This window comes from Aythya ferina (assembly GCF_964211825.1).
Source record: "Aythya ferina genome assembly, chromosome: 7".
Classification (NCBI taxonomy): Eukaryota; Metazoa; Chordata; class Aves; order Anseriformes; family Anatidae; genus Aythya; species Aythya ferina.
In genome coordinates this window covers 24098195-24121228 of record NC_140302.1, presented here as the reverse complement: position 1 = coordinate 24121228, position 23034 = coordinate 24098195, and the positions used below count along the sequence as shown (strand labels likewise).

Sequence of the window (23034 nt, the reverse complement as noted above, 5' to 3'; positions counted from 1 at the left end):
GGCTCTGCTCCGCGGCATGGCACAGCTCGGAGCCACATTTGCCTCCCTCAGCGGGAGGGAGGCGGGCAAGGTAACGGCTGCTCTTTCGGGAGCCTGAGCATCCATCTGGTGCGGCGAGGGCACAGGGGGTTGGCACCCAGGAGCTGGCTCTGCCACCACGCGTCCTTGGAAGGGCCAGGGCTGAGCTCTGCCCGGGGAGGGAAGCTCGTCCTTCCCGCTGACCTTGGGGCCAAGCCGTCCCTGCAGAGCACGCAGCATCCCCAAACACGCAGCGTCCCCAAATCCCTCTGCTCTGCTGCGGCTCCACACGCAGCATGGGGATGGTCCGGCCTCTGGGGGATGCTGCTCTGGTCCCTGCTCCTTGTGCCGTTCCTTGCACCAGTGCAAAATGCGGCAGAATCACCTTGGAAGATCATTTCGTGCTCCCAGGATGTGTTTCCAAATCGCTGCACATCACACCAAAGGGTGACGAGGCTGGAGATGTGCAAGAAATCCCCACCACAGCACTGGGCCCTGGGCAGCAGCAGCGCGGGATGCTCGGTCACCTGGCACGGGGAGAAACCAGCTCAGCTCCTGGCTCTGCTGGAAACCTGCAGGAAACCTGCTGTGAACCTGCAGAAAACGGGGCGCTCCCTGTGGATGCTCCCCGTGGGGTCGGATGAGAAATGGGAGGCACGGGGCAGAGCTGGCATGGGGAAGGCTCTCCAGGGGGAGCAGAGCACATGGAGTGGCTTGCCACAAACCCTGCCAAAACTCAGCAAGGAAACGGAGAGGCTTTACCCCATTCCTCTGCTCTTTCCCACTTTTTCAGAGACCTGCCCTCACTTTTCTTTTGCAACACTCTTTTTATTTTTCTCCTCTGCGGTATAATAAATACACCCCCATTTCAACCAAAACTGGATTTTTATTATCCTCCCCGGCGGACCCCAAAAATGGGAGACAGAGGCACCCCTTGGACGCAGGCATGGCTCTGCAGAATGGGAGCCTGCTGCAAGGTGTGTCCTTGGGAGGAGGTGGCGGGGACGCGGGGCTGCTGGTATCACCTCCGCCTTAGTGCTGACAGATGCACGGTTAATGGTCTGTCTGCTTCATGCGTGTCACTTTGGGATCTAAAAACCCAAACTGGTGAACAGCAGTCTCCTTGCGACTGCGGCACAGTAACCAGACGGGAGCCCCAGGCCTGGCAGGGGGAAAGGTTTGGGCTTGGAGGTTTCAGAGCTCCTCGGGCGCCGTCCGTTTCTGCAGGTGGGTGTTTGCCACGAGGATTTATCTCCGTCCCCACTACCACTACCTGCTGCTGCTGCTGCTCAGGAGGGCACAAGAAGTCCTTGGGGGCTGAAGGGGGATTTCGGATGATGGACAGGACGTGCAGCATCCGCAGGTTGTCAAACAGATCCCTGCCTCTCTGAAAACACCCAGAGGCATCGCCAAACCCCAGCCCCATCGTGCCTGCAAGCAGCACGGCGACGTGAGCATCGCTCCCCCTCGCTCCTCCGCTCCTGGCATCGCCGTGCACCCCCAAAACTGGGACGGCGGCTGGGTTTCCCCCAGCACCACCAGTAAGCAGAGCTGGGGGGGCCGATGGATGCTCACAGGCATCGCCCCCGCTGCTGCCCGCGCTCAGCTGCCCCGGCTGCTCCCAGCTTCTCCCTACTGAAGAATTATGTAGCATGAAGAAGCAGGCTCCACCATCTTGAACTGGCAGTGAACTTTGCTTTCTACATATAAATACAGATAGCAATCACACCCCAATCAGCACACAAGCTTCAGGGCATCATCACGGCAACTCTAACTTTCCCATTACGATAATGTGATTTTCACTCAGTCTATAATATCACCAGCCATGAATAAAACAACTGGCTTTTTCTCTCTCTCCCTTCCCTCTCTTCCCCCCTCCCTGCCTCTCTCCTTCTCTCTCCCCCTCTCGCAGATCACGGTCTTTGCATACTAATGATGGCTGAGCACGGCTTCCAGGGTGCTATCTCTGACGGAGGGGGGAGACGAGGCTCTGGGTGGATCCTTAGACCCTGCACACATGCTTTCATCCCTCTTTTATCATCCTGGAGATCTGATGCCCGGCCGGACAGACAGACAGACAGTCTGTGGCTTCCCCACCTGCATCGCGCATGGAGTGGGGCAGGGACACGCTGCGGCTCACGTGGCTGGGTAAAGGAGGGGTCCTTGCTACCCAAATTCCTCAGCCCCTTTCTGGAGCCTCCCCTGTCTCTAATCCAAGGCTCTGGAGCACGGGAAATGTGCCAAGCTGGGACAAATCCTGCCCCAAGCACCCTGGCAGCTCCCTATGTGCTCACCCCACTCCGCTGGCCCCAAGGATGTGCAGAGGCCAGGGCAGGGAATCAATCCAGTTAAAAACAACCCTATTGGGAAAATAACAATAATTCCCAGTGGGATTGGGTCCCTGATCCGAGCCACTGCACTCAGTGGGGCTGTCCCAGCACTTCCCAGGGATTTCCCCCCTGAAAAGCATCCACTGGTTCCCGGCAGGCTGTGCTCTGGGGCAATGGGAGCATCGTGTGCCCCGTGCTGCACGCCCTGCTCTGCCTCCAGCCCCAGCAAACGCCCCGTGCCTGCCTTGCAAGCCCCTGGCACCAGCTGGCATGGGGATGGAGCACAGGGGAGCACTCCCATACACAGGAATGCAAATGACAATGTATTGGTTTGATTTTTTTTCCATTTATTCTTCCTCTGGTAACTGCAAAGCCAACAGAAAACCAGGAGTGTGCATGTTTGTGCTTTCCAGAACACGCTGATCCAATGTGCAGAGCCACACTGGGTACCCACATCCATCCCCAGTTGGTCTCTGCCACCAAAGTTTTCAGTAAAAGTCTTTTTTTGGGGACACCGATGGCTTGGAGCACTGTGAGATCGTCCAGCCCTGGCCTCCCCACCCAGTGCTCTGGGCCGGGTTGTTATCTCAGGGTGAGTAATTAATTCTCCTGAACATCAGCAGCTGGCCCTGGGTGGGAGCTGTGCTGGGGAGAGCTGCAGTTGGGTTATAAGATGCGAGAACACCTGTCCTTACCTCTCCTTTTCTCCCTAAAATCTATGAAGGGGGAGAGGGGAAGGCAGGTGCCTGGGTCCTTGCCTAGGGAAGGTGCTGTGGGTGAGGCTGCTTCTCCTTTTTGCAAGGTAAAGGGGCATGTTGAGCAATAATTGTTGCCAAAATGTCCATTTTCCTGTCCTGTATTCCTTGCTGTGCCAGGGGAGGATGGCACAGAGCTGCTGGGGGCTTGCAGGATTGTGGAGGCAGCCCCACAGCAAGGGCTCTCTGCTCTGCTCTGGGGTTTGGTGGAGGAGCAGTGACAGTACGCTGGTGACACGGGTGCAGCAGGTCCCACCCCAAAACCCCATGGAGGCAGTGGGGAGGTCGGGGCTCTCCCCTTCCCAGCAGTTTCCTGGTTGTCTTTTGTGCTTTGCTGTGCCCATGGGAGTGGAGCTGCTGGTGTGGTTTGCTGTGGTGGGGCTGCTTCCCTGCTGAAGGGCACTGCAGGGTGAGAATCAAGATATTAGGGTCCTCCAAGTGGTCCCAAAGCAGAAATGAACAGGAATCAGGACCAGAAATGGGGCAGAGTGCTGCCTGGGCTAAGTCTGGTGCATCACCAGAGCTTTGTAGACAGTGGCTGTGGGTGTTGTGATGTGGAAATGGAGTTGTATTGCTCACCTGCAAGTTTTGAGTGCCTGTAGGGGAGGAAAAAAAAAACAAGTCAGGCAAGCAGTGGATGGAGTGGCAGCATCCTCGCTTGGGCTGCAGGGGTGGCAGGTTGCACGGGGCAGGTGCTGCTGCTGTGCTGTGGCTGACCTGGCAGGATGCGTGCACCCAAACCTAACCCCGAGCAGGCAGCCAGGTGGGACTGTGCCCAATTTTCTGCTCCTCGCTGCTTTGCTGGGGAGCTGGGAAGCTCTGTGCTTCATCTCCAGGACAGGAGGATTTGGGAAGCTGTGTGTTACGAAGTCGTGCAGCAAAACCTGATGTCAAGCTCTTCTGGGTCAGCTATACCAAGGGGTGGCATCACTCAAAATGAGGCTGGGACAAGCTGCCTGCAAGCAATTGTGGCTTGTAAGTGTCCGTATATAAACCCAGCTTGTTCCCCTGCTAGTGGCAGTCTAACTAAAAAATCATGCTGGGGGAGCCACTCATCCTTTCCCACCCCCACCAGTGCTCTGCTGCTGGGATCTGGGGTGCTTTGGGGGGCTCTGGAGCCAGGCAGGGCTCAGTCCTCAGCATCACAGAGGCTGGAAATGGTTCCCTCGCCTTCCCTGCCATAAAAAGAGGGGCAGAGGTGCTCCAAAAACTGGCAGGCACCTCTGCCCACTGATCCCTCCACGGCGCTTGCCTTGCACAGCGAGGGACGTGTCCCCTGGTGGGTGACAGAGCTGCCTGAAATGGATGGGGCCGTAACGGAGGTACCTGCCGGCAGGGCTACCTGGGAGATGCTCTTATCTGTCATCTGATTTATCCAGGTTAAAAGGCTGCAATCAGTCACCAAGGTAGATTCATTCCCCAGTAAATAGTGCCCGAGGGCTTCCAGGACCTATTTTACTGCTAAGCACTCTCTTTCCAATGCTTGAATACCTTTGTTCCCAGTGGAGCCGTTGCTGGCTGATATATATATGATATGGGGAGTCCCGGTGACTTTTTTATTTTTGCTCTGCACAGCTCCTGGCCTCGTCTCGACTGCGTCGGGCCGCAGGATGAATGAGCTGTCCAAGGCTTCCTGGCGGCTGGGGGCAAATCCAGGCGAGAGGCAACTCCAGGCTCCAGGAGGGCTGCCCTGGTGAAGCAGGCTCTGCGAGCAAGGAGAGGTTTGGAGGGGAGAGGTGGTGGGTGTGGGATGGGTGCTGGCTCTGCCCCAGCTCTCCTGCCCCTGTTGCTGCTGCTGGGGGGCTTTGGGAGGGGTCCCGAAGTAGGGAAGGCAGTGATAAGGCTCTGGGGGTGATGCCCACCCAGCTCCTGGAGCTGCCTGCCTCCCACCCCGAGGGCTGGGGGAATGGCTGCATCCTGCCCCCTGCTCCTTCAGGGAGAGCTCAGGAGTCCCTTTTCTCCTGCACCTTCTTCCCATACCCCTTTCAGGCACTCATCCTGCAAACGTCTGAAACTTGTCTGCTTTTACTCCTTTTCCTGTCTTCGATGCACCTCATGTAGTTCATCATCCCAAATCAGTTTAACTTCCTCCCCCTCTTCCCCATCCCTTCCCATTCCTTCCTCTCCTCCTCCTCCTCCCCCTAATTGGATTTAGAGCGAAGGGCTAATGGAGAATTGCTGCACAGGGCTAGGCAAGCTTCCCAAAGTGCTTACCGAAGGGGAGAGCACTCTAATAGATGTGCATTAAGGTTTCACATCCTCATGGTCCTGAGAGCTGGAGGAGAGGGCCAGGAGCCCGGAGCAGAGCTCCAGATCTCGGTATTGTTGGCTCTCTGGGTTTCCTGCTGGCGTGTCCAGGCTAAATGTTTTATAGCCGGACTCCTACTGCTCTCAGATGCACCTCTAGGGATGGGTTTCAAATCTAACTTGCCCTTTGGTAACACCTCAGCCTGCTGGATGTTACTCCCAGTAAAATAAGCTGGCCTGGGGAAGGAAAGCTTTCCAGAAGCTGGGTTTGGAGAAGCCACGCCATGGTGTCCATGAAACACGGTGTGGCCAGGCTCAGGGGACCCCGATGGCTGGGTCTGGAGGTCACATCAGGGGACAATTTGTGTTTCTGAGACTCCTGGTTTTGCCAGGGACACAGACCCAGCACGTGCACGCATCCAGCCCCATGTGGGTTTGGCTCAAGCTCTCCAGGTGTTCCCAAACCTCTCTGCAATGCGTCTGGAACCTCCCTTCTGGTACCTGTGGCCTCCTGGCAATCCCACATGAGGTAAGTGCTGGCTGCCTGGGGGTTGTGGGGTGGTTATGTGCCCCTGGTGCGGCTCCCTGAGTAGTAGTAACCCTGTAACAGGAGAGATAGGACATTGGAGGGTGGGTTCAGCTCATCCAGCTCCGCTTGCCCTGATGTCAAAGCCTTGTTCGAGTCTCCTGAGCTCCTGGTGTCCTCCATGAGGATGCCCCAAAGAAGCAGCATGGCCACATTGAGCCTGAGCATGGGTGTGTGAGGAGCCTGCAGGCAGTGGTGGCCAAGGAAAAGATAACAGCAAACCAAAATGATGATAGTAAAAAAGTGCAGATATGATGACTGAATTTGGCCTGGCTGCAGGGTGGGTTGCAGCCCTCAGAACCACATCCCTGGCTCTCCAGCTCTGAGCTTCAAGTTTTTGAGTGCTGGCATGGAGAAAGAGAAATTCAACGTATTGAGAAGAGCATCCCCAGGACAGCTGCCTTTGTGCATGCGGGGGCACGACGGGGGACACAACACCCTGTTTTATAGGGAAGGGGGTCGCTGCCATCCTGCTACCCACCATGAAGGGTCTCCTTCCACCGAGCTCATCCCGGTGCTGGGGAGGAGGAATATTGGAGCTCGCTGAGCTGGACACGGCTCCCTCCCTGCCTCGGCGGAGGCGCGGGGTCACTCCGTGGTGCTCCCATCAGGGGGGAAGCCTTCCCGCGCCCCGGCAAACCCCTAGTGAAAGACAATCAGGCTCGCTGTCACCGAGCTAATTCCGACGGCATAAAAGCAGTAATGAAATTCACGGCAGGATTAGCCTCTCCATCCAATGGGCCGGCGCCACGGTGACATATCGTGCTTCTTGCCCGAATGTAACACACCATCTAATTTACGTCGTGTAGCGAGCGGGAATGAAATGTTCATAAAGAATTGCTGAATCTTGTCACCTTAACTGCGGCCCCGGGCTCTGAGGCATCTGTCAGGGAGAGGAGAGCGGAGAAGGAGGCTCCTGCCTCGCCGAGCTGCGGCCGGGGCTTTGGGAAAGGGGCGATGGCTGCATCAATCTTCTGGGTCTGTGTGGTGGAGACGCAGCGCGTGGGGATGGGATTTGGGATGGAGGCAGCCAGGCTGTTGGACTGTCTCCCCTACAACCACCTGGGAAGGGATCTGTGGGGTGGGAGTCAGCATTCCTGGAGGTCCCAGTGCTTGCAGGAAGGTGCACGTTCCCAATTTCCATGCTGCACCCCACACATCCATCACAACCCCGTGTGTGCACCCATCTCGGGAGGTGTGAGTGTGTGTGAGCATCCCTTCTGCTGTGGCTCGGCAGCCCTGTTCCCCCCCGCCTCTCCCCTCCCCAAATGTTTATTTGCAGTTAATTTTCATGGATCCTAATGGCTCGCATCCTGCTAGGGGGGAATCACGCTTGCCTCTTCAGTCAGAAAGTTTGCAGAAAAAAATAGCCCTTTCCTGTTGTGTTCGGAGTAATAGCGTCTTGGTGTCCGGAGGGGAGTTGGCAAGGAAACAGGGAAGTTTATTAAGAGTAAGAGATTGAATTCCACCGGGTTTAATTGGAAGTGCTTGAGCAAGCAGGGGAGGCAGCCGGCCGGTCCAGCCCCAAAAAAGCAGCGCTCTCCTGGGGGGGCTGGTTGCTCCCGGGGCTTTGCCATCCCCTTCTCTGCTGGGGATGCTGTGAGCTCTGGCTGGTTCGCTTCCTCGGGGTGCCCTGAGCACCCCAGCCTCATCTTCCTCCTCCATCTCCAGGTAGGTTCCCAAAGGGCTCTGGAAATGCTGGCTCAGGGGGATGTGGGTGTGAAGTGGCTGGGATAAGGTGGGATTTGGGGTCGGGTTTTGTTTTGGAAGCTGGTTCAGCGAATGATGTGTGTGAGTGGGACTCGGGTCCTGTCTCTGTCGTGCTGACCTGTGTCATGAAAATGTGTGTTGTGTCCTTGGGCAGGGGCAGCACAGCCCTGGATGGGGTATGGGTAGGTAACGTGCAGCTGGGATACATTTTGGGGGAATTACCTGAATCTAAAAGGCCTGTTCCCATCTCTCTCTTCAAAGAGAATGGAAAGTGAATCCACTTCTGGATGCCAACCTCCACGTTGTCCTTTAGGTCACAGAAAAGTCTCCAAGGCAGATTCCAGTGGATGAAACCATCCCTCCACCATGGGATGGTCCACGTACTGCCCATGGGATGAGCTGCAGCACCTTTACACCTTCCCAGCACTGATAAGGATGTGCAGGGTGATATGGAAATGTGACTTTGTGGCTGCAAAATGAGCCCAGTGCCAATGCCCTCCCTGCTCACCCTTCTCCTGTCCCAAATGGAGCTGAGAGGTGGCAGACACTTTGCTCGTGAAGGTGAACGGGGGCTCACAGAGACGTTTGGTTCACCTTCAATTCAGCTGAAAACAAAAGTTCCAAATTAAAGAGCAATAAATAATTTATTACTTTATTTACTTTAATTCGAAAAATTGCCTCCCCCCCAAATCAAGATATATTGCTTCAAATTAAGTGTTTCATTAAATCTGAAATTAAACTTTTGGGGGCTGGGGAAAGGAAGACTTTTTAATTTGGCCGAAACCCTGAAAACTGCCTTTTCCCATTGCTTTAATTACAAACTCTGGAACAAAAGTGACAAACTTTACAAAGTGCAGTTGTGCTGCTTTGGTCTCTGCTCCCACTGCTTGGAGACCAGTGGGTTTTTTCTTTTTTTTTGTGCTCCCCAAGACAAGGGTGGCACAAGGGTGTAGGCTTGGAGCTGCAGCTCCAGAGGGAGCACATCTCTAACCCAACCCAAACCCTGCAGGACCGTGCTTTAATCGGAGCACCGTGTGGCTCTTGGCCTCTGCAAAGTTGTGTTTCTCCACAAATTCATGGGCAAAATTGCCAGAGGGTCTGGCTGTGCTCCAGCTTTCACCTCTGAGATGAGAAGTGAGACTTTCCAAGGCATGACTCTTCCCAGCCTTGTCCCACTTCGTGTGTAACACACTGCCTTCTGTTTTATATACATTTTTTTTTTTTTTTTTAACTTTCCCTTGGATGATGCCCCACAGTGGGATTTCATCTGTATGCTCCATCCCTGTCTACTGGTGTAACCTCATCTGTCGTCTTCTGGTCTTCTCCACACAGATTTTCTGCAGGTTCTCACTGGTACAATGGACACAGAAGTCAACAGGACCTGCCTTGGACAGGGGGAAGTCCATGCAGACAAACCAACGGGTTTGCTACTTTTCTGGGCAGAATGATCTGTGTTGTTCTTATTGCGGCTATCAGGGTTGAATCTACGCCAAGGTGGGATCTCTTCCCTCTGACTGTGCAAGAAAACACAAGCTCTGGGCTGGGGGCAAGCCGAAGAGCTGAAGGTCCTCTGAAGTGATGCTGGAGAAATGTTCTTCCTCATCAGAAGCATCCCAGGGCAGTTTTGAATGGCAAAGCAGACGAGCCAGCTGGGCACGGCCACATTCTTCCCTGGTGCCCTCTCCTCCTCCCGTGGGTGCAATGATACTGCTGTCAGTACGTCCTTCACTTCTGATGCCATCAGCCACAGATTTGCAAAGCTGGGGCTGTGGTCATCTTTTAGAGGTGTGTTAGCACAACACAAGAGTGTTTGGGGCATCTGATGGTGTCCAAAGGTGGGAGATCATCTTCTGATGTCCATCCTGGGCTGCTCTCAGCAGGGCTGGTGGGAGGCAGGGAAGAGGCAAGGCTGAGTTCTGCACTTTTTGTTGGCTTTAGAAGGATCGCTTGAGGAAAACCTCTCCTGTTAGGGTGCCTTTGCATTCAAGAATTCCCTAAAGTTTGCTTTTGCAGATTGTCCTTCAGGTGCTGAATGGCAGGGACATGCCCCCTGGGGAAGACTGCACACAAGGTGTGGGAGTTGGCTCCATGATCTGGATCCCAACCTGAATGATGCTGGAGAAGGGACCTCAGAACCACTGTCAGCACCTGCACCACGGGTCAGTTGGGACTTGACTTGGCAGGGACCCGACCCTTTTGGACCTGTGAATTGTGGCACCCCTCCTGAGCCCTCTGAGGCACGGGGAAAGCGAGGATTGCCGCAGCAAGCGGGCATTCACCAGGAAAACTCTTATGTACTTACTATGTAAGTCAAGAGTATTTACAGGAGATCTTGCTGCCTGTAACTTAAAGCTTTAGCGAAACAAATTGGAATTGCCTTCTGGAGGCCATTGTTATAAATTACAGCCCCAACATCTGTCCACATCTGCAGCGTCTAGACAACCCGTCTCGGGGAGGGGAGCGGGCGGGGGGCCGCGAGCGCAGCGGGGAGGGGGGCACAGGATGGTGCTGGGGCCGTGCTGGGCACCCACCTCGAGCTGTCCCCTGGCCTTAAAGCACAGCCGGGTCTGCCCCAGCCACGAGGGACACCCAGAGCATCCGTGCTCGGGGCGGGGACCACGCCTGCCTTCCCCCACCGCAGCCCGCGGCTTGACACCAGCAACAAATTTGGCCTTTGGAAGCCTCGACCACCGTGGCCTTATTTATTGCACGTTGGAGGATGCGAGGGGAGGCAGCGCCTCCAGGCAGCCTTCTTCTGTCTTCCCCGGGCCCCTGTGCAGCGCTTGCGATAAAGAGGCCGGGCCCGTCAGCTGAGCGATTGTATTTTTTTTTACAGTTCCTAGCGCAAACCTTCTCATTTATATGTAAAGTAGCCATTAGTCATAGCTCTGTTCCCTCACACTGCCTGATGTACAATCACATTTTGCAGTGGATGAATCTTTCCACACAGCTGCTCTGCTATGAATAATCCGTTGCCGGGCCCATAAATCAGAAAAAAATCATGCACCTCCTTTGCCTGATCCTTACACAAAGTCATATATTTTACATGAGGACAAGCTAAATATTCATGAGGCTTTCAAAAGCTTTTCTGACTGCGAGGGACTTGTTGGGGTGGGTTTTGTTCGCTTGGGTCGGGTTTGGTGGTTTGGGTTTGTTTCTCAGCCTCGTAAAAAAGAAATCTTCCTCCCCATTTTGCCATTAGCTGGGCAGTGGTGCTGAGCCCCCAGCACTGCTCCTCCGGTGTTCTGGCCTTTGCCAAGGACCTGATGACTTTGTTGTTGCTGCCATCCCAAGGACAGGCTGCCAGAAGATGCTGCAGGCACCGGAGGATGCGTCCCAGCAGTGTGGGGGTGGCCTGTTGCTGAGGCCCTGTTGGAGAACGTCGCTGTTGCCCTGATTTCTTTCCATCTGTATTTTAAAACCAAGCACCCGCAGAGTCTATGGAGAGGGCTGGGACTGGGGCTTCAGCATCTCCTGCTTCCCAGTGGCAAAGCAAATCCAGGGGGAGAACCTGCGATGTGCAGCCCGAGTGGTAAGATGGGAAATCCCTGCTCAGCATCCCCAAATCCCAGGTTTGGCTTTCCTGAGACATCCCAGCGCCCTGCTGCAGCCATCCAGAGTCTCCAGTGGCAGCAGCGGTGCTATGTGAGCAGGGAAGGCTCGACCCTGAGGGAGGAGGTGTGCCAAGGGACCCTGGCAGTGTGAAGACATGAGGTTTTTCACCTGGTGTCTGTGAAATTAGCACTGAGAAGGACCAGGCTCATCCTGTCCTCCCATGCCCTGAGGAGCAGTTCCCACCCGCCCTCGCAGCAGCTCTGCAATTCTTCTGATCACAAGGAAAGCCAGTTTGGCTTGCCAACAAAGAAATGCTTAGTTTGTACCTCCTGATTATCATTCTTCTGTCACTGTAGTGAATTAAAACAGTTCACTCTGCTAGCAAATGAGCATCGGAGCTGGCAGGGGCTGAAAGGTGGAAGCACGTGGCTGGGCAGAGGGAGGAGAGGGGATGCAGCCCCCTTCCAGCAGTGTGAGGTGTAAATTCAGCTGAACCTGTACTGTCAATCCACAGCCTCACTGCTCTGAGGTCAAGCTCCCTCTCCAACACTGTGCACTTGGCCACCTACTATCTCCTCCACACATCTCCTTAGTACCAGCTAAGGGGCACTGCCCCATTCCAGCCATACAGGGACTGCAATTCACACCACAAGGTCTTGGGCTCTGTCCTTTTCCTCTTGTACAAATGGCTGGCCATGCCCCTTAGCCCTAAAAAAGCCCCTTTGCTCACAGGCTGCAGCAAAGCTTCCTGACCCCTGATTTTTCCCAGGCCACTGCCAACAGAGGGATCTCTGTGAGAAGCCCAGGTGAGCTGGGATGGGGAAGCTGAGCTGCACCACGGGGACGCAGGACCCCTCTGCTGTCCGGGTGGGGGTATCCTGCCTCCTCTCACGAGCTCTTATGCCTCTGAGTGCTGTCTGCGTGCTCAGTGCTGTGCAGCACACCGCAGTGACGGCTGCTGCCGCTGCAAAGATCCTGCAGGACAAAGGGAACAACAAAAGGTTCCTGCACCAGCGCTTTCCCCTCTTTTCTCTTTCCTTCCCTTTTGCCGCAACTTGGAAAGAGCGAAGTCGAGGGACTGCCAAAGCAGAGGAAAACAAGGCCAAGCGCACACAGATGGTGAGCCCACAAATTTAATTTAAAATCATCCTTTATTATTCAAAATATTAAAATTCAGGCAATAATGCCCAGAGGAACAGCACTGATTAAAGTTCCCTAATGTTTCATGGCCAAATCTTGCTGCTTCTTCCAAGGGTCACTGGGACAAGAAGTGAAACCCCTCTGGAGTGCAGAGAGAGGCAGGGCTGTACCTGCTGTAGATCGTTTACCCAAACAGTTACTTACTGACCCAATCAGCTTCACTTAAAGCAAAGCACCAGCTGTTCCTTACCCAATTAATGATTGCCACAGCAAATTAACATGGCGTTACACCAGGCGTGGATGTGGTCCGCAGAGTCCGGAATGCACAGAGCAATATGCTATTGCAGAAATAATCACAGTAATATCTTTACCGTTAGGTAGCATCCTTCATCTGGAAGGATCGCAAGCTCCCTGGGCGCTATATGGCTCGCTTCGTGCAACGTGCTCTGCAGCGAGGGTGCGGAGGGCAGGAAGGAGGGTACGTGGTTGCTGTCTCATGGCAGAATAAGAGGAACAGCCAGGGCAGCTCTGCTGTGGTAGAGGCAGCACTGACCACACACAACCAGCTCTTGGGTCCTGCAATCCCCATAAATTGTTAGTTCAGTGGTTGTAAATCTGCTGGGCTCAAAACGTACCTTGATCGAGCACCACAGACCTCTTTGATGCCTCTGCCCTGTTGTGTGATGTGACATTTTGATAGCAGGGGGCTGTTGCAGGGATTTTGGGGGGTCACAGATCAGTGTCAGAGCTGATCTGCTTTGAGATGTGGCAGATGTGGCAAGCACAGAGCCAGATGCCCAGCTGCAGTGAGCAGCCCTGGGTGGGAAGAGGCCACAACACTGGGCTGCAGATGTGGCAAAGCAAAGCAAGGTTCTTGTGGACAGACAATGCCTCCCTGCTGAGCATCCCCAGGCCAAGTGCTGCCTCTACAATTTCTTCCTTGGTCCCTCTGTGCTGTGGGGCACATGCACAGACTGCCCCTTGCCCTGTCCCTCTGTGGTGGTCCTGCATTGTGGGGACCCAACAGGAGCAGAGCAGAAGAACCGATTCAGTCTCTTCTCCCACCAAAGTCCAGTTTACACAAAAGTTAAGTCCAGTTCCTAAATACTCATCACAATTTTGGCTCTGCTACGAGCCTGTGCCTTTTATGACCCAGATACATTAACCCCCTTTAAGTTACCATCCAGATAGATCAATCAGCCTAGAGGGCTTTGGGACAGCGGTGGCTAGTGTTGAAGCATTAAACTTTCCAATTTTCCTACAATTAAGCCGCCATCAAATATTATTGACAAATAAAGCGTGCCATCAGAGCCTCGAGCTGCCACGCTGCTACAGAGGGGATCTGACATCCCAGCCCACAGCAGGATGCCCCTGGGGAGGAGGCAGGAGAATTGTGCCCTCAGCACTGGCGGCCCCCAGTTGCCTGCAATACTGTTACAGAAGCCGTCCCTTTGTAATTATAAGACTCCCTCATTATAATTACTGTTATTTATATAATCGTGGCAAGTGTTTTCAGCTCTGTCAGCAGTCTGGAAAATGCCCAGGCCGATTACAGCCAAGCATTTCAGGCTTTTCACTGCCGAGCGCCCGGGCTTGAAGTACGATGACCAACAGCGTGGCTGGGACAGGCCAAGAATAGCAGCCCATGTCCTGGTGACCTGAAAGCTTTCTTTGGAAGATTTCTATGCCTTGGGACTTCAGAGGGAGGACATAAGGTTATCCTGCCTCTGTCTTTCAAGCCACACTTCTGGGAACATGGCTCATCCGGCAGTGTGGCCCAGCCCCGGGTGAGCTCATGTTCCCCTGTCACCTCCGTGGGGGAATTTGCTGAAGGACACGCTCCTGGCAGTGGGTCAGAAGGCACCACCCAGGTCAGGCGTCCCCGCAAGGAATGCAGTAATGGGCATATTCTCCGCACCGTGTTCTCTCTGATTATCTCGCCTTAAAATCTGGAGGAGATGGGGGGGTGTTTAGAGAAAATGAGGGGCAGGGCTGGCGCAGAGATGCTGGCACCATACCTGCAGCTTGAAGCTTCGCTTTGTCGGTTAAACACAGGGACAGAGAGAATGGGCTTAAGTTGTGTGTTGGCAAGGAAGGGCTGCTGCTTGTTCCTGGCTCCTTTGCATCTAAATTGGAAGAAATTCAGGATAACCCACTTAAGGTACAGAGTCGTATGTATAAGTGCAGCAAGGAAAAGAATCTGAGTGTTTTTCTGGATCACAATCTGCACAGGAATCAGTGTTACGCTTGCCATAGAGAAAGGTTAAATTTTATCAGGTTCTTATAAATAGCACTAAAGATAGAGGAGGTAATTCCTCTCTGCTCCTCCATGTGAAGTGGCTCCAGCTTTTGGGCAGAGTGTAGGAAATGTAGGCAAATTGGAAAGAGATTAGACAAAATTAACAAAACTGAGAGGATTAGGAGCAGTGGCTGCCAAAGAGCGAGCCGCTCTTGTTTGCTGTGCTCCAGAGGAGATTACAGAGGGCTGGGGGGCTCTGACAAACACCCTCCTGCCTACATGCAGCCGTTCCCAAAGGGCTGCTGGTTGGTTCCTTTTTATTTGTTTGTTTAGTGCTCTGTTTGTTTGTTTGTTTTGTTTTTTAGTGCTTGACACAGAAGGGGGACCTGATGGGGCTGCACATCTCTCTAGGTCATGCTGCACTGCGGAGGAGCAACAATGGCCCCCTTGGCCCAACTTTCTGCCCGTGTTTATGTCTCTGAGTGTTTTTGGTGCTGGTTTGATGCACGCAGTGATGCCGCCATGCGTGGGACTCATGGCACGTGGCGTGTGGGGCTGCGTTAATAGGATTTGACTCCCCTAGGTGTGGGTACCCATCATTATCCGTGTGTAGGGCACTGATTGGATACTGTGTATGGCCATGGCATGGGGGCTGTGGGGCGATTTGGGGCTAAAAACGCCCCAAATGTCCCCAAAGAGGGGCCCCTTCTGGGGGCCTCCCCTCAGCCCTTGCCCTCAAGTTACACCGTCACCCCCTCCCCGCACTACAACTCCCAGCATGCCCTCCTCCCACCGGCAGCGCACGCTCCAGCCGGCTCCCGGCGTGCCCCCCTGCGAACTGCCCTCTGGGCTTTGTAGTTCCCGTTCCCCCTCATCCCCTTGCCGGCGGCGCGGCCGGGGACTCCATTTCCCGTGGGCCCACGGGCGGCGCATGCTCCGCGCGGGCGGGCAGGGAGGGAGGGGAGGCTGAGGCGGAGGGTGAAGCGGGCGGGGGGGGGCAGCGCAGGTTCCTGTGTGCGCTGGCTGCGGCCTGGCACCGGGGCGAGGAGGAGGAGGAGGAGGAGGAGGAGGAAGGGGCGGCGGCGGGCCCGGGCCCGGCGCAGGACTATGGACCCGGCCGAGGCCGTGCTGCAGGAGAAGGCCCTCAAGTTCATGGTGAGGGGCTGGGGGGCACCGGGGGAGAAAGGAAGGGGGGAGGGGGGCGGCCTGAGGGGGCTGGGGGGGCCTAGGGGGGGCTGTGAAGGGGCTGGGGGGGGGAGGGGGGGTGAATTCGAGTGAGGAGGGGGCTGGGGGGGGTTGTGGGGTTGGGAGGGGTGTTTGAGGGCTCTAGGGGGGGTTTGTGGGGCTCTGGGGGGGGTTGTGGGGCTGGGAGGGGGTTTTTGGGGCTCTGGGGGGGGTTTGGGGCTCTGGGGGGGGTTGTGGGGTTCTGGGGAGGGGTTTCTGTTTTTTTTTCTCTTGGGCTGGGTGCTCCAGGCAGCGCTGCTGTGCCGCACGCCATCCCCCCGCAGTTTTATTTTGCCTTTCCCTGCTCTGAGAGGCCCGAAGCAGCGAGCCGCACGTTGATCTTGTTGGTAGCCACCCGGTAGCCACGCTGAGCGGCCAAGGTCTGTGAGCTGGCCGTCGGCCTTAGGGGTACCAGCATCCATGCTGCTCCTCAAACGTACCTCCTTAACTTAGATTTGAGGCCTGATACGCTTAAATTCTCCTTTAATTCATTTTTTTTTTCATTGTTGGTATTTCTAAGCCTTTTGGCTAGAAACACGAGATGTAGAAATGAAACCAGGCGGGTGCCAACTGAACCGAATGTAAACTTTGGGTGCCCCACACTGTGCTTTCCCTAAGGATGTCATTGAAATGACTGGCAACGCTTGCTAAAAGTTTGTTTCGGATTAGTGCTTCCGGTTGTACAGAATTAAAGCCAAGCTCATCAAGAAGAAGCGATTCTGTTAAACCTCACATATGCCCAGAGTGAAACTGAGGAAACGCTCGCTGCAGATTTTGGTTTTTAGTTGAGCTTCGCAACGCTTGTTTGGTTTCTGCTTTTTTAATCCTGTAGAACTTGTTTCTCCTGAGACTTCTTGACCCTTTTGCTAGCAGTCCTGAAGTCTGTCAGATTTATAGAGCCTCAGCTCAGCGGAGTGAGAAAATGCTATGGATACCTAAATGGGCAAGGTAGCAATTAGTAATAACAACCCACCCTCGTTGGTGTGCGATCGGCCAAAGGAGTGCCCCAGATCCTGTTGTGCTTGTGTTTGGCCAAGCTTGGTAATTACAACCTGCATCGAGATAGCGAGTTTCGCATCCTGAAAAGTTTCTGCCTGCAACAACATTGCGAGTGTGTTACACTGTGACATCTCCTGGGCTGCTTTTTTCATCCTCTGAGCTTCAATTCCCAACCTAAGGCCTCAGTCCAGGCATTTGAGATCTTCATCAGGTACCAGGCCCTATCTCATGGGATTCCCTGTCTGTCTTGCAGCTGGCTGTGCTCCGCCCGCACAATAAAGCTCCCTGACACTAGGGAGAGACCTGAGCGTGAGAGAAAGCTGCTCTTACAGAAGCTGCATCTCTTAAGAGCTCCAGATAAAGGGAAGAATTACCAAGGATCAGGCTGCACTGGGAACTAAAAGCTAAACCGAGTTCCTTAATGTTTTATTTAAATATGCCTCAAATGCAAAATGCATGTAAAAAGTGCAATGGAAGATGGAGCTTCCTTCCATCCCCCGTTGAACTTTTAAGGTGTAAAAAATACAGCTGAGGGAAGAGTGAGAAAGGCTTTTGTTAACACATCTCAGGCTTTTGCTTTAGTAAATACCCATCTAATCCACGTCTCATTTTAATTACGTTGATGAAGAAGGGTATTTGTCAGACTCGGTGAGGCCTTTCGTTGTTCTCCTTGCCGTACGTGGGGGTGTGGCAGGCAGGTTGCTCTGCTAAGTGAGATCCTATCAGCGGTAAATACCAGCCTGGCTCTGCTAGAAAGCCTCTTGTTGTGTCTGCCTCGCAGCAGTAATGGCAGGGGCACAATTAGCTGCGTGGAGGTAGCAGGTCTTCGCAGCTAGTGCTGAATCATTCGCGGAGAATTACCCGGCTGCGTGATGCGCTTCATGCTCTGCTTCCTCACCAGGTGGTTGCAGCTTGGGTTGAGGTGGGTTTTGCTGTCAATTACTGAGTTTTCCCTGAGTTTCCTAACCGCCAAGGTGCCACCCATGGCATCCTAGGGAAATATTCAAACCTCTTTTGTAGGCGTGAGGCCTATTGTCTTTCCAGTTTCTGGCTTTGTTTTTTGTTCTGGATTTGCGCTAGGCTTCATTTCATGTTGAAAACCAGCCCTGTAGGTGGTGTTATTTTTGGGGCTTCTCTAGCAAATATTACTTTTTCTGCTTAAAAATGTCAGTACCTAATTTTTGGCAGTGCCTTTGAGCATTTCTCCTGAGTCACAAGATATCAGGCAAGACAGACCTGGTGATTCAATTTTTTCTTTTAATGTCTAACGCTAATGGAAAAATGCCACTTGGAAACTTCATCCAAGTATCTATATTTGATGCCTTGAAAGTCAAACTTGACTGTGTCTTTCCTGCGTGCTTGTGTGTGTGTAACCTTTTTGACGAGACTAAAAGAAGGCCTTGTTCTTCCTGGCTGGTATTTGCTTGCTTACTGGCCGGTGAAGTAATATTGCTTTTAGCTAATAGCTGCTACCAGCTCTCCAGTTGTGTGTTCAGCTACAATATATGGAACAATATATGGAATATATGCTTTCAGCATTAAGTAATTATTCATTTAACTTCATTTGCCCGCTCAGTTTGCCCCTGTGTTTCAAGGAGTTATTTCTGAATCTAAACTGCTGTGTATTAGCATTATGCAATACTACGCTGCTGCTCACCAGGGATGACTGTAGCTGCTGGTGAATGAGTCTTTTCTGTCATGCGGTCCACATGCCATCTTTCAGAGCTGCTTTTGAGTGAAAGCCAGCTTACAGGTTTAAACTATGTTGTTATGAGTTATATAGTCCACTGTTCTGCAACTGCACCAAGGATTTTACTGGAGTGGGATCTGTCTCACTTCATCTGGGCGCCTTTTCACGTTCCTAAAACATTATAGAGACAAAACTACGCTGTTCGTAAAGTACAGTGTTTAAGAGAGTGATGCACAAGATAAAAGGAGAGACAGATATGCCCATTACTTTAAAAACAAACAAAAAAACCCCGACAACATCAACAAAAACATGCCTTATAGAGCTCTTTTTTTATTCTTTCAAGAATATGGGATTTCTCTTGTCATAACCATTTAGAGAAGTGCTAGGAATGAGGTGCTCAATAAGTAACTTCCATATTTGAATGAAGTGTTTAAAACTGTAGATACAGTATTTAAAGCCTGAGTGCAATAGGCTCAACTGAGACTTTGATTAAATGTCATATAAAGTAAACTACATATGCCTGCATAGAATAGTAGATATTTTTTCAAAGTAGCTTCAAATGGTTCTGTTAAGTGTACGAATGTTCTGATGATTATCTTTTTAATTAAAATGAGAAATCTTTGTTTAAAGTGGCATTCTTTTTTACGGCCTGTTACAGTCTCTGTAACAATCATTTCTTAAGTCTGAACGTTTTTAATTCCAGGAATCCATTTATATAAAACTATGTTTAGACTTAATTAAGGAACGATTCTTACAAAGCTTGTAAATAGCCAGGAAAAAAGGGACAGAAAATAAAACTGACATTCACACTTAACGGAATGATTGTTATAAGGTATGTAATATGCTATAAAAATACAATAAAGCACTTTTTATAAGAGTTCATATTTTTTGTTCCTCATTTTGAAAGGTATTTAAGAAAAATATCAAGGCTCTATGAAACAACATCTGTTTTCTTGAATGGACTAGTGACAACTTCAGCTGTGTTTAATTAGCAGTGCTGGGAGCTGTACCTGACCAGTGTGGGATCCCAGCTAGGGTGGTTTGTCAAGCAATAACCTGATATTTAATGCAGTTTCACTTTCTCGTTTTTTCTGAATGAACCGGTTTGCAATACTTCATTTAATTTCCTGGCTTGTAAATAGGAAGATGTTGATAATAGTGTTCTTCATGAGGCTCTTTTTCCACTTCACCCATTAGTGTTTTCCTTTTATTTCTGGGCAGTGTGATTCTAGGAAATCCTGATACTGCCTTCCAGTGTCACAGAAGAAGCAAAAGCAGTGTTTTTTAAGATGCATCTCTTCTTTTTGTTTGTGAAGGCCCTTAAGTTCCTTAGTTTTGGTATTACCATGCTTGCAGGAGGTTCTGATTAACTGGAGGGCAACACAGGAAGGAATAATCAGTGTAGTTGGAGGCTGAAAGGTAACAGGCTTGGAATCCCTGGTTTATTTTTTTCTTCTCTTTTTATTCATATATACATATACATATATATATATATACACATATACACACACACACAGAACAGGTAGTCAAAAGCTTATACTTTCAAGTGGTTCCATTTGCACTGAACTCAGATGATTTATGGCATCAGTAGGGCTCAGATTTTAAAGACCTGGGACTTGTTAGCTATTGTTTTAAAACTGCTTTAAGAATCTTACCACCTTCCTAATAGCATATTTGTGTTGTGGTAACTTTGGCAGAGAATCCTGAGCACCCAAAGCAAGGCTGGCATGAAGGCAATGAGAGTAATTTGGTAAAACAGCTGGGATAGCAGAGAGTTACTTCCCAAATATGGGGTTTCAAATGCTGCTTGAGTATTGAATATATAATTAGTCGTTTTCTCCAATAGACCTGAAATAACATTTCCTTAGTTTGAGGATTTGTTGGAACTAGTATATTCTAAAGATGATGTGGATTTCTTTTTCTTCTGCCCCAAACTCTTTGTGCTGTAGGTTTTTGTGCACCTGGGTTAGGCCTTTGGTACTTCGGTAACTTTACCCTCGCTTCTCTGGTAATGTTTCAGTTCAGCCACTTTGCTCCATTAAATGTGTGCAATTAGAAAAGCAAATGGCAAATTTGCTATCGCATCACTGAAGTATTTAGTTTCATAGACTTAAAAAGCAGAATTTGTTGCACCGTGCTCTTTGCACTATTATATATACTATAAACATCAGAGAGAATAGGCTGACCTTAATATTTGCTTCTCAGACTAAATCGCCGCCTTGCAGCAGTTATTTCCCACTGAATAAAAAGTTTAATTTCACGCCCTGATTAGTACTAGTATGTGCAGGTGGATATTTATTTTATGCAGCTAAACTAATCTGCCTTGGCAAATTATTTGCCAGTCAGCAGAGCTATAATTCCTCATGAGTATTTGGTACTAAATTATCATTCTCATTAGTGAGATAAAGCAGCCTGTTCTAGCCACAGAGTTTGGTTAGGCAAAGGTTTTCCCAAATAATCCTTAGAAGATACAAAATATGGGCAGTGGCCTCAACATTCTTGATACTTTATAGTGGTTTGGGAGATGGCACGATGTAACGAGGATTTCCGAGGAAGAAAATAATTTCATTCTGTAGTTAGGTATTGTCTCCAGAGGTAAGGTAGGGAGTATGCCGTGTTTGGAGAGCTGATCTTTAATGAGAGAGGAGGGGAGGAAGCAAACCCAACCCAACAGAACCTGATCAGAGCATTTCCAGCGGCCAAACAAGCTCTGATCTGTGGGCAGTAAGTGAGATGAAAAGGTAAAGTTACTCAGTGCTTTCCCATTGTTTGTTTTCAGTGTGAGCACTTACTGAGCTGGGGAAAGTGATTTGAGACTAGAAATTAAATGGAAGGAGAAGCTTCATGTTCTAATCTGATTTAAAATTCACGTCAACTATAAAAACATTTAAAGTGGAGAGCAGAAAGTGTTTGCAGTGGTACAAATGCTGACTGGGTATCTTGTCAAGTGGATGTGCTCATCCACTTTCTTTTTTTTCATTTTACTCTGCTGGTAGTTGTTTGTACCATAAAACTTGCTAATGAAAAGTCCTTTTATTACAGGGAAAGTCAGTTATACCTAAAAATTACAAAATTTCACTGAGTTGAGTGATGGGATTCCACTGACTTGTCTCCCCTGCGTAGATGCATTTCGTGGCATATTCATTCTCTGAGTGATCACTACAACAGCATTTAAGGTATGAATGACCACATGTACAACCAGCAAGCTGAGCCACTGGATTTTATTTTATAGAAGTTGTCATACTAAATTCAGCAATGCAAGTGGAATAAGCTATCCCTGTTTCCTTGTCTGTTTACATTGTGTCACCTCAAACCTCCATGTGTGCTGCTGAGATGCATGTAGTATTTCAGCATGCTTAGTGGCCAACTAGTGTTTCTAATACTTTGTATTTTCTTCAGTCTTCCTCATTTCCTCCTTGCTACAACTCAGGAGATGCTTAACAAGGCGTGTTATTTATATATTTCAAGTGCTTTTGCACAGAAGTGTTGCAGGAAGCAACGGCCAAAAGCACAACAGACACCAGTATGGTCAGATCATGCTCCATTTTATTGCCCAAATAGCCTAACTTTTATAGTGAACTTAACAGGGGTGGATAGTGTCTCACACAAGATTATTGGTCAAAAGCACTCAGACAAACAACTACAAGAAAACAACCCCACCTGCAAGAAAACAACCCCCTTGTGATTAGCAGTCACGTAGACCTTGTCCTTGAAGCCAGCTGCTGGTAACAATATAAATTTCTAAATTCCTCAATTGGGCGATGTGGGAACACTGTCATGGGAACTTCTCGTAGTTGCCCTGGTAGCTTGGTTTGCTCAGCTGCAGCAAGCCATGGGATCTTTGCTGTTTCAAAAAATCCCTCAACGCAGAAGGGCTGAATGCAGCATTTGTTTAGCTGTGGAAACAGCAAATGAGTTGCAGCACAGCAGAGTCCAGTGGCTGCAGCTAAATGGTAGGTGCTCAAAATATAATTAATGGGCGATCGAACATGAAGCTGTTTACTTGATGGAGATGCTGATTAGCGCTGAGAAAAACCTGGTTCCACAGCAACTGTTGGGAAATAAACATCTTGAGATTTACATTGAATGCGTCCTGTGTATTAAACAACTCTACTTTCTTTTTTTTTTTTTTTTTTTTTTGTCTGAGTCCTTGAGGAACTCTGGTGTTGGCCACGTACTACCCCTGCTTTGCAGAAGAGGAAACTGAAGCTCAGAAATTTGCCTGGGGTCATGACCGGGAGGAATTTGTGTAGGGTCATACGGTACCCTGATAAGAGTAGGAAGAATAAAAAGAAACCAGTTGTTCTAATAGCTACCCCTGTGCTTCTAACCATGTTTTGGTTAATTTTACAATTGGCTAACCACCTGTTAAGATAACACATTTTATCATTAAACAAAATTAATTTTTAAAATGGCTTGAAACTGTCTGTTTTTAATGGGATCTGAATATTCTTTGTTTTAATCTGCCTCATGAGGCTTGTCTTTCTTCTGGGAAGTGCACTGTTACATCATTAAAATACCATCCCCTACTGAGAGAGAAA

At 50.7% G+C, this 23034-nt stretch overlaps 1 protein-coding gene and 1 long non-coding RNA gene across 13 annotated transcripts in view; both read left to right on the top strand.

Annotated features, from left to right (window-relative positions):
• Positions 1-3057: 3057 nt before the first annotated feature.
• LOC311439573 lies at positions 3058-6773 on the top strand. Of its 2 annotated transcripts, none has more exons than XR_014694829.1 (5): positions 3058-3150; positions 4013-4078; positions 4679-4824; positions 5743-5879; positions 6216-6773. It is a non-coding gene; the product is annotated as an uncharacterized lncRNA (long non-coding RNA). The 2 variants fall into 2 exon arrangements; XR_014694830.1 differs by having other exon boundaries at positions 3080-3150; positions 3940-4078.
• An 8824-nt stretch (positions 6774-15597) lies between these two features.
• Positions 15598-23034, top strand: part of BTRC (beta-transducin repeat containing E3 ubiquitin protein ligase) — a 119247-nt gene continuing 111810 nt past the window's right edge. For 2 of the 11 annotated variants that reach the window (XM_084526649.1, XM_084526646.1), the window contains exon 1: positions 15631-15735. In XM_084526649.1, coding sequence (XP_084382775.1) covers positions 15688-15735 — 48 coding nt within the window. In that variant the 5' untranslated portion in view covers positions 15631-15687. Of the gene's footprint in view, positions 15736-23034 lie in introns of all 11 variants that reach the window. The other 9 variants (XM_084526647.1, XM_084526638.1, XM_084526648.1 and 6 more) reach the window with 8 other exon arrangements.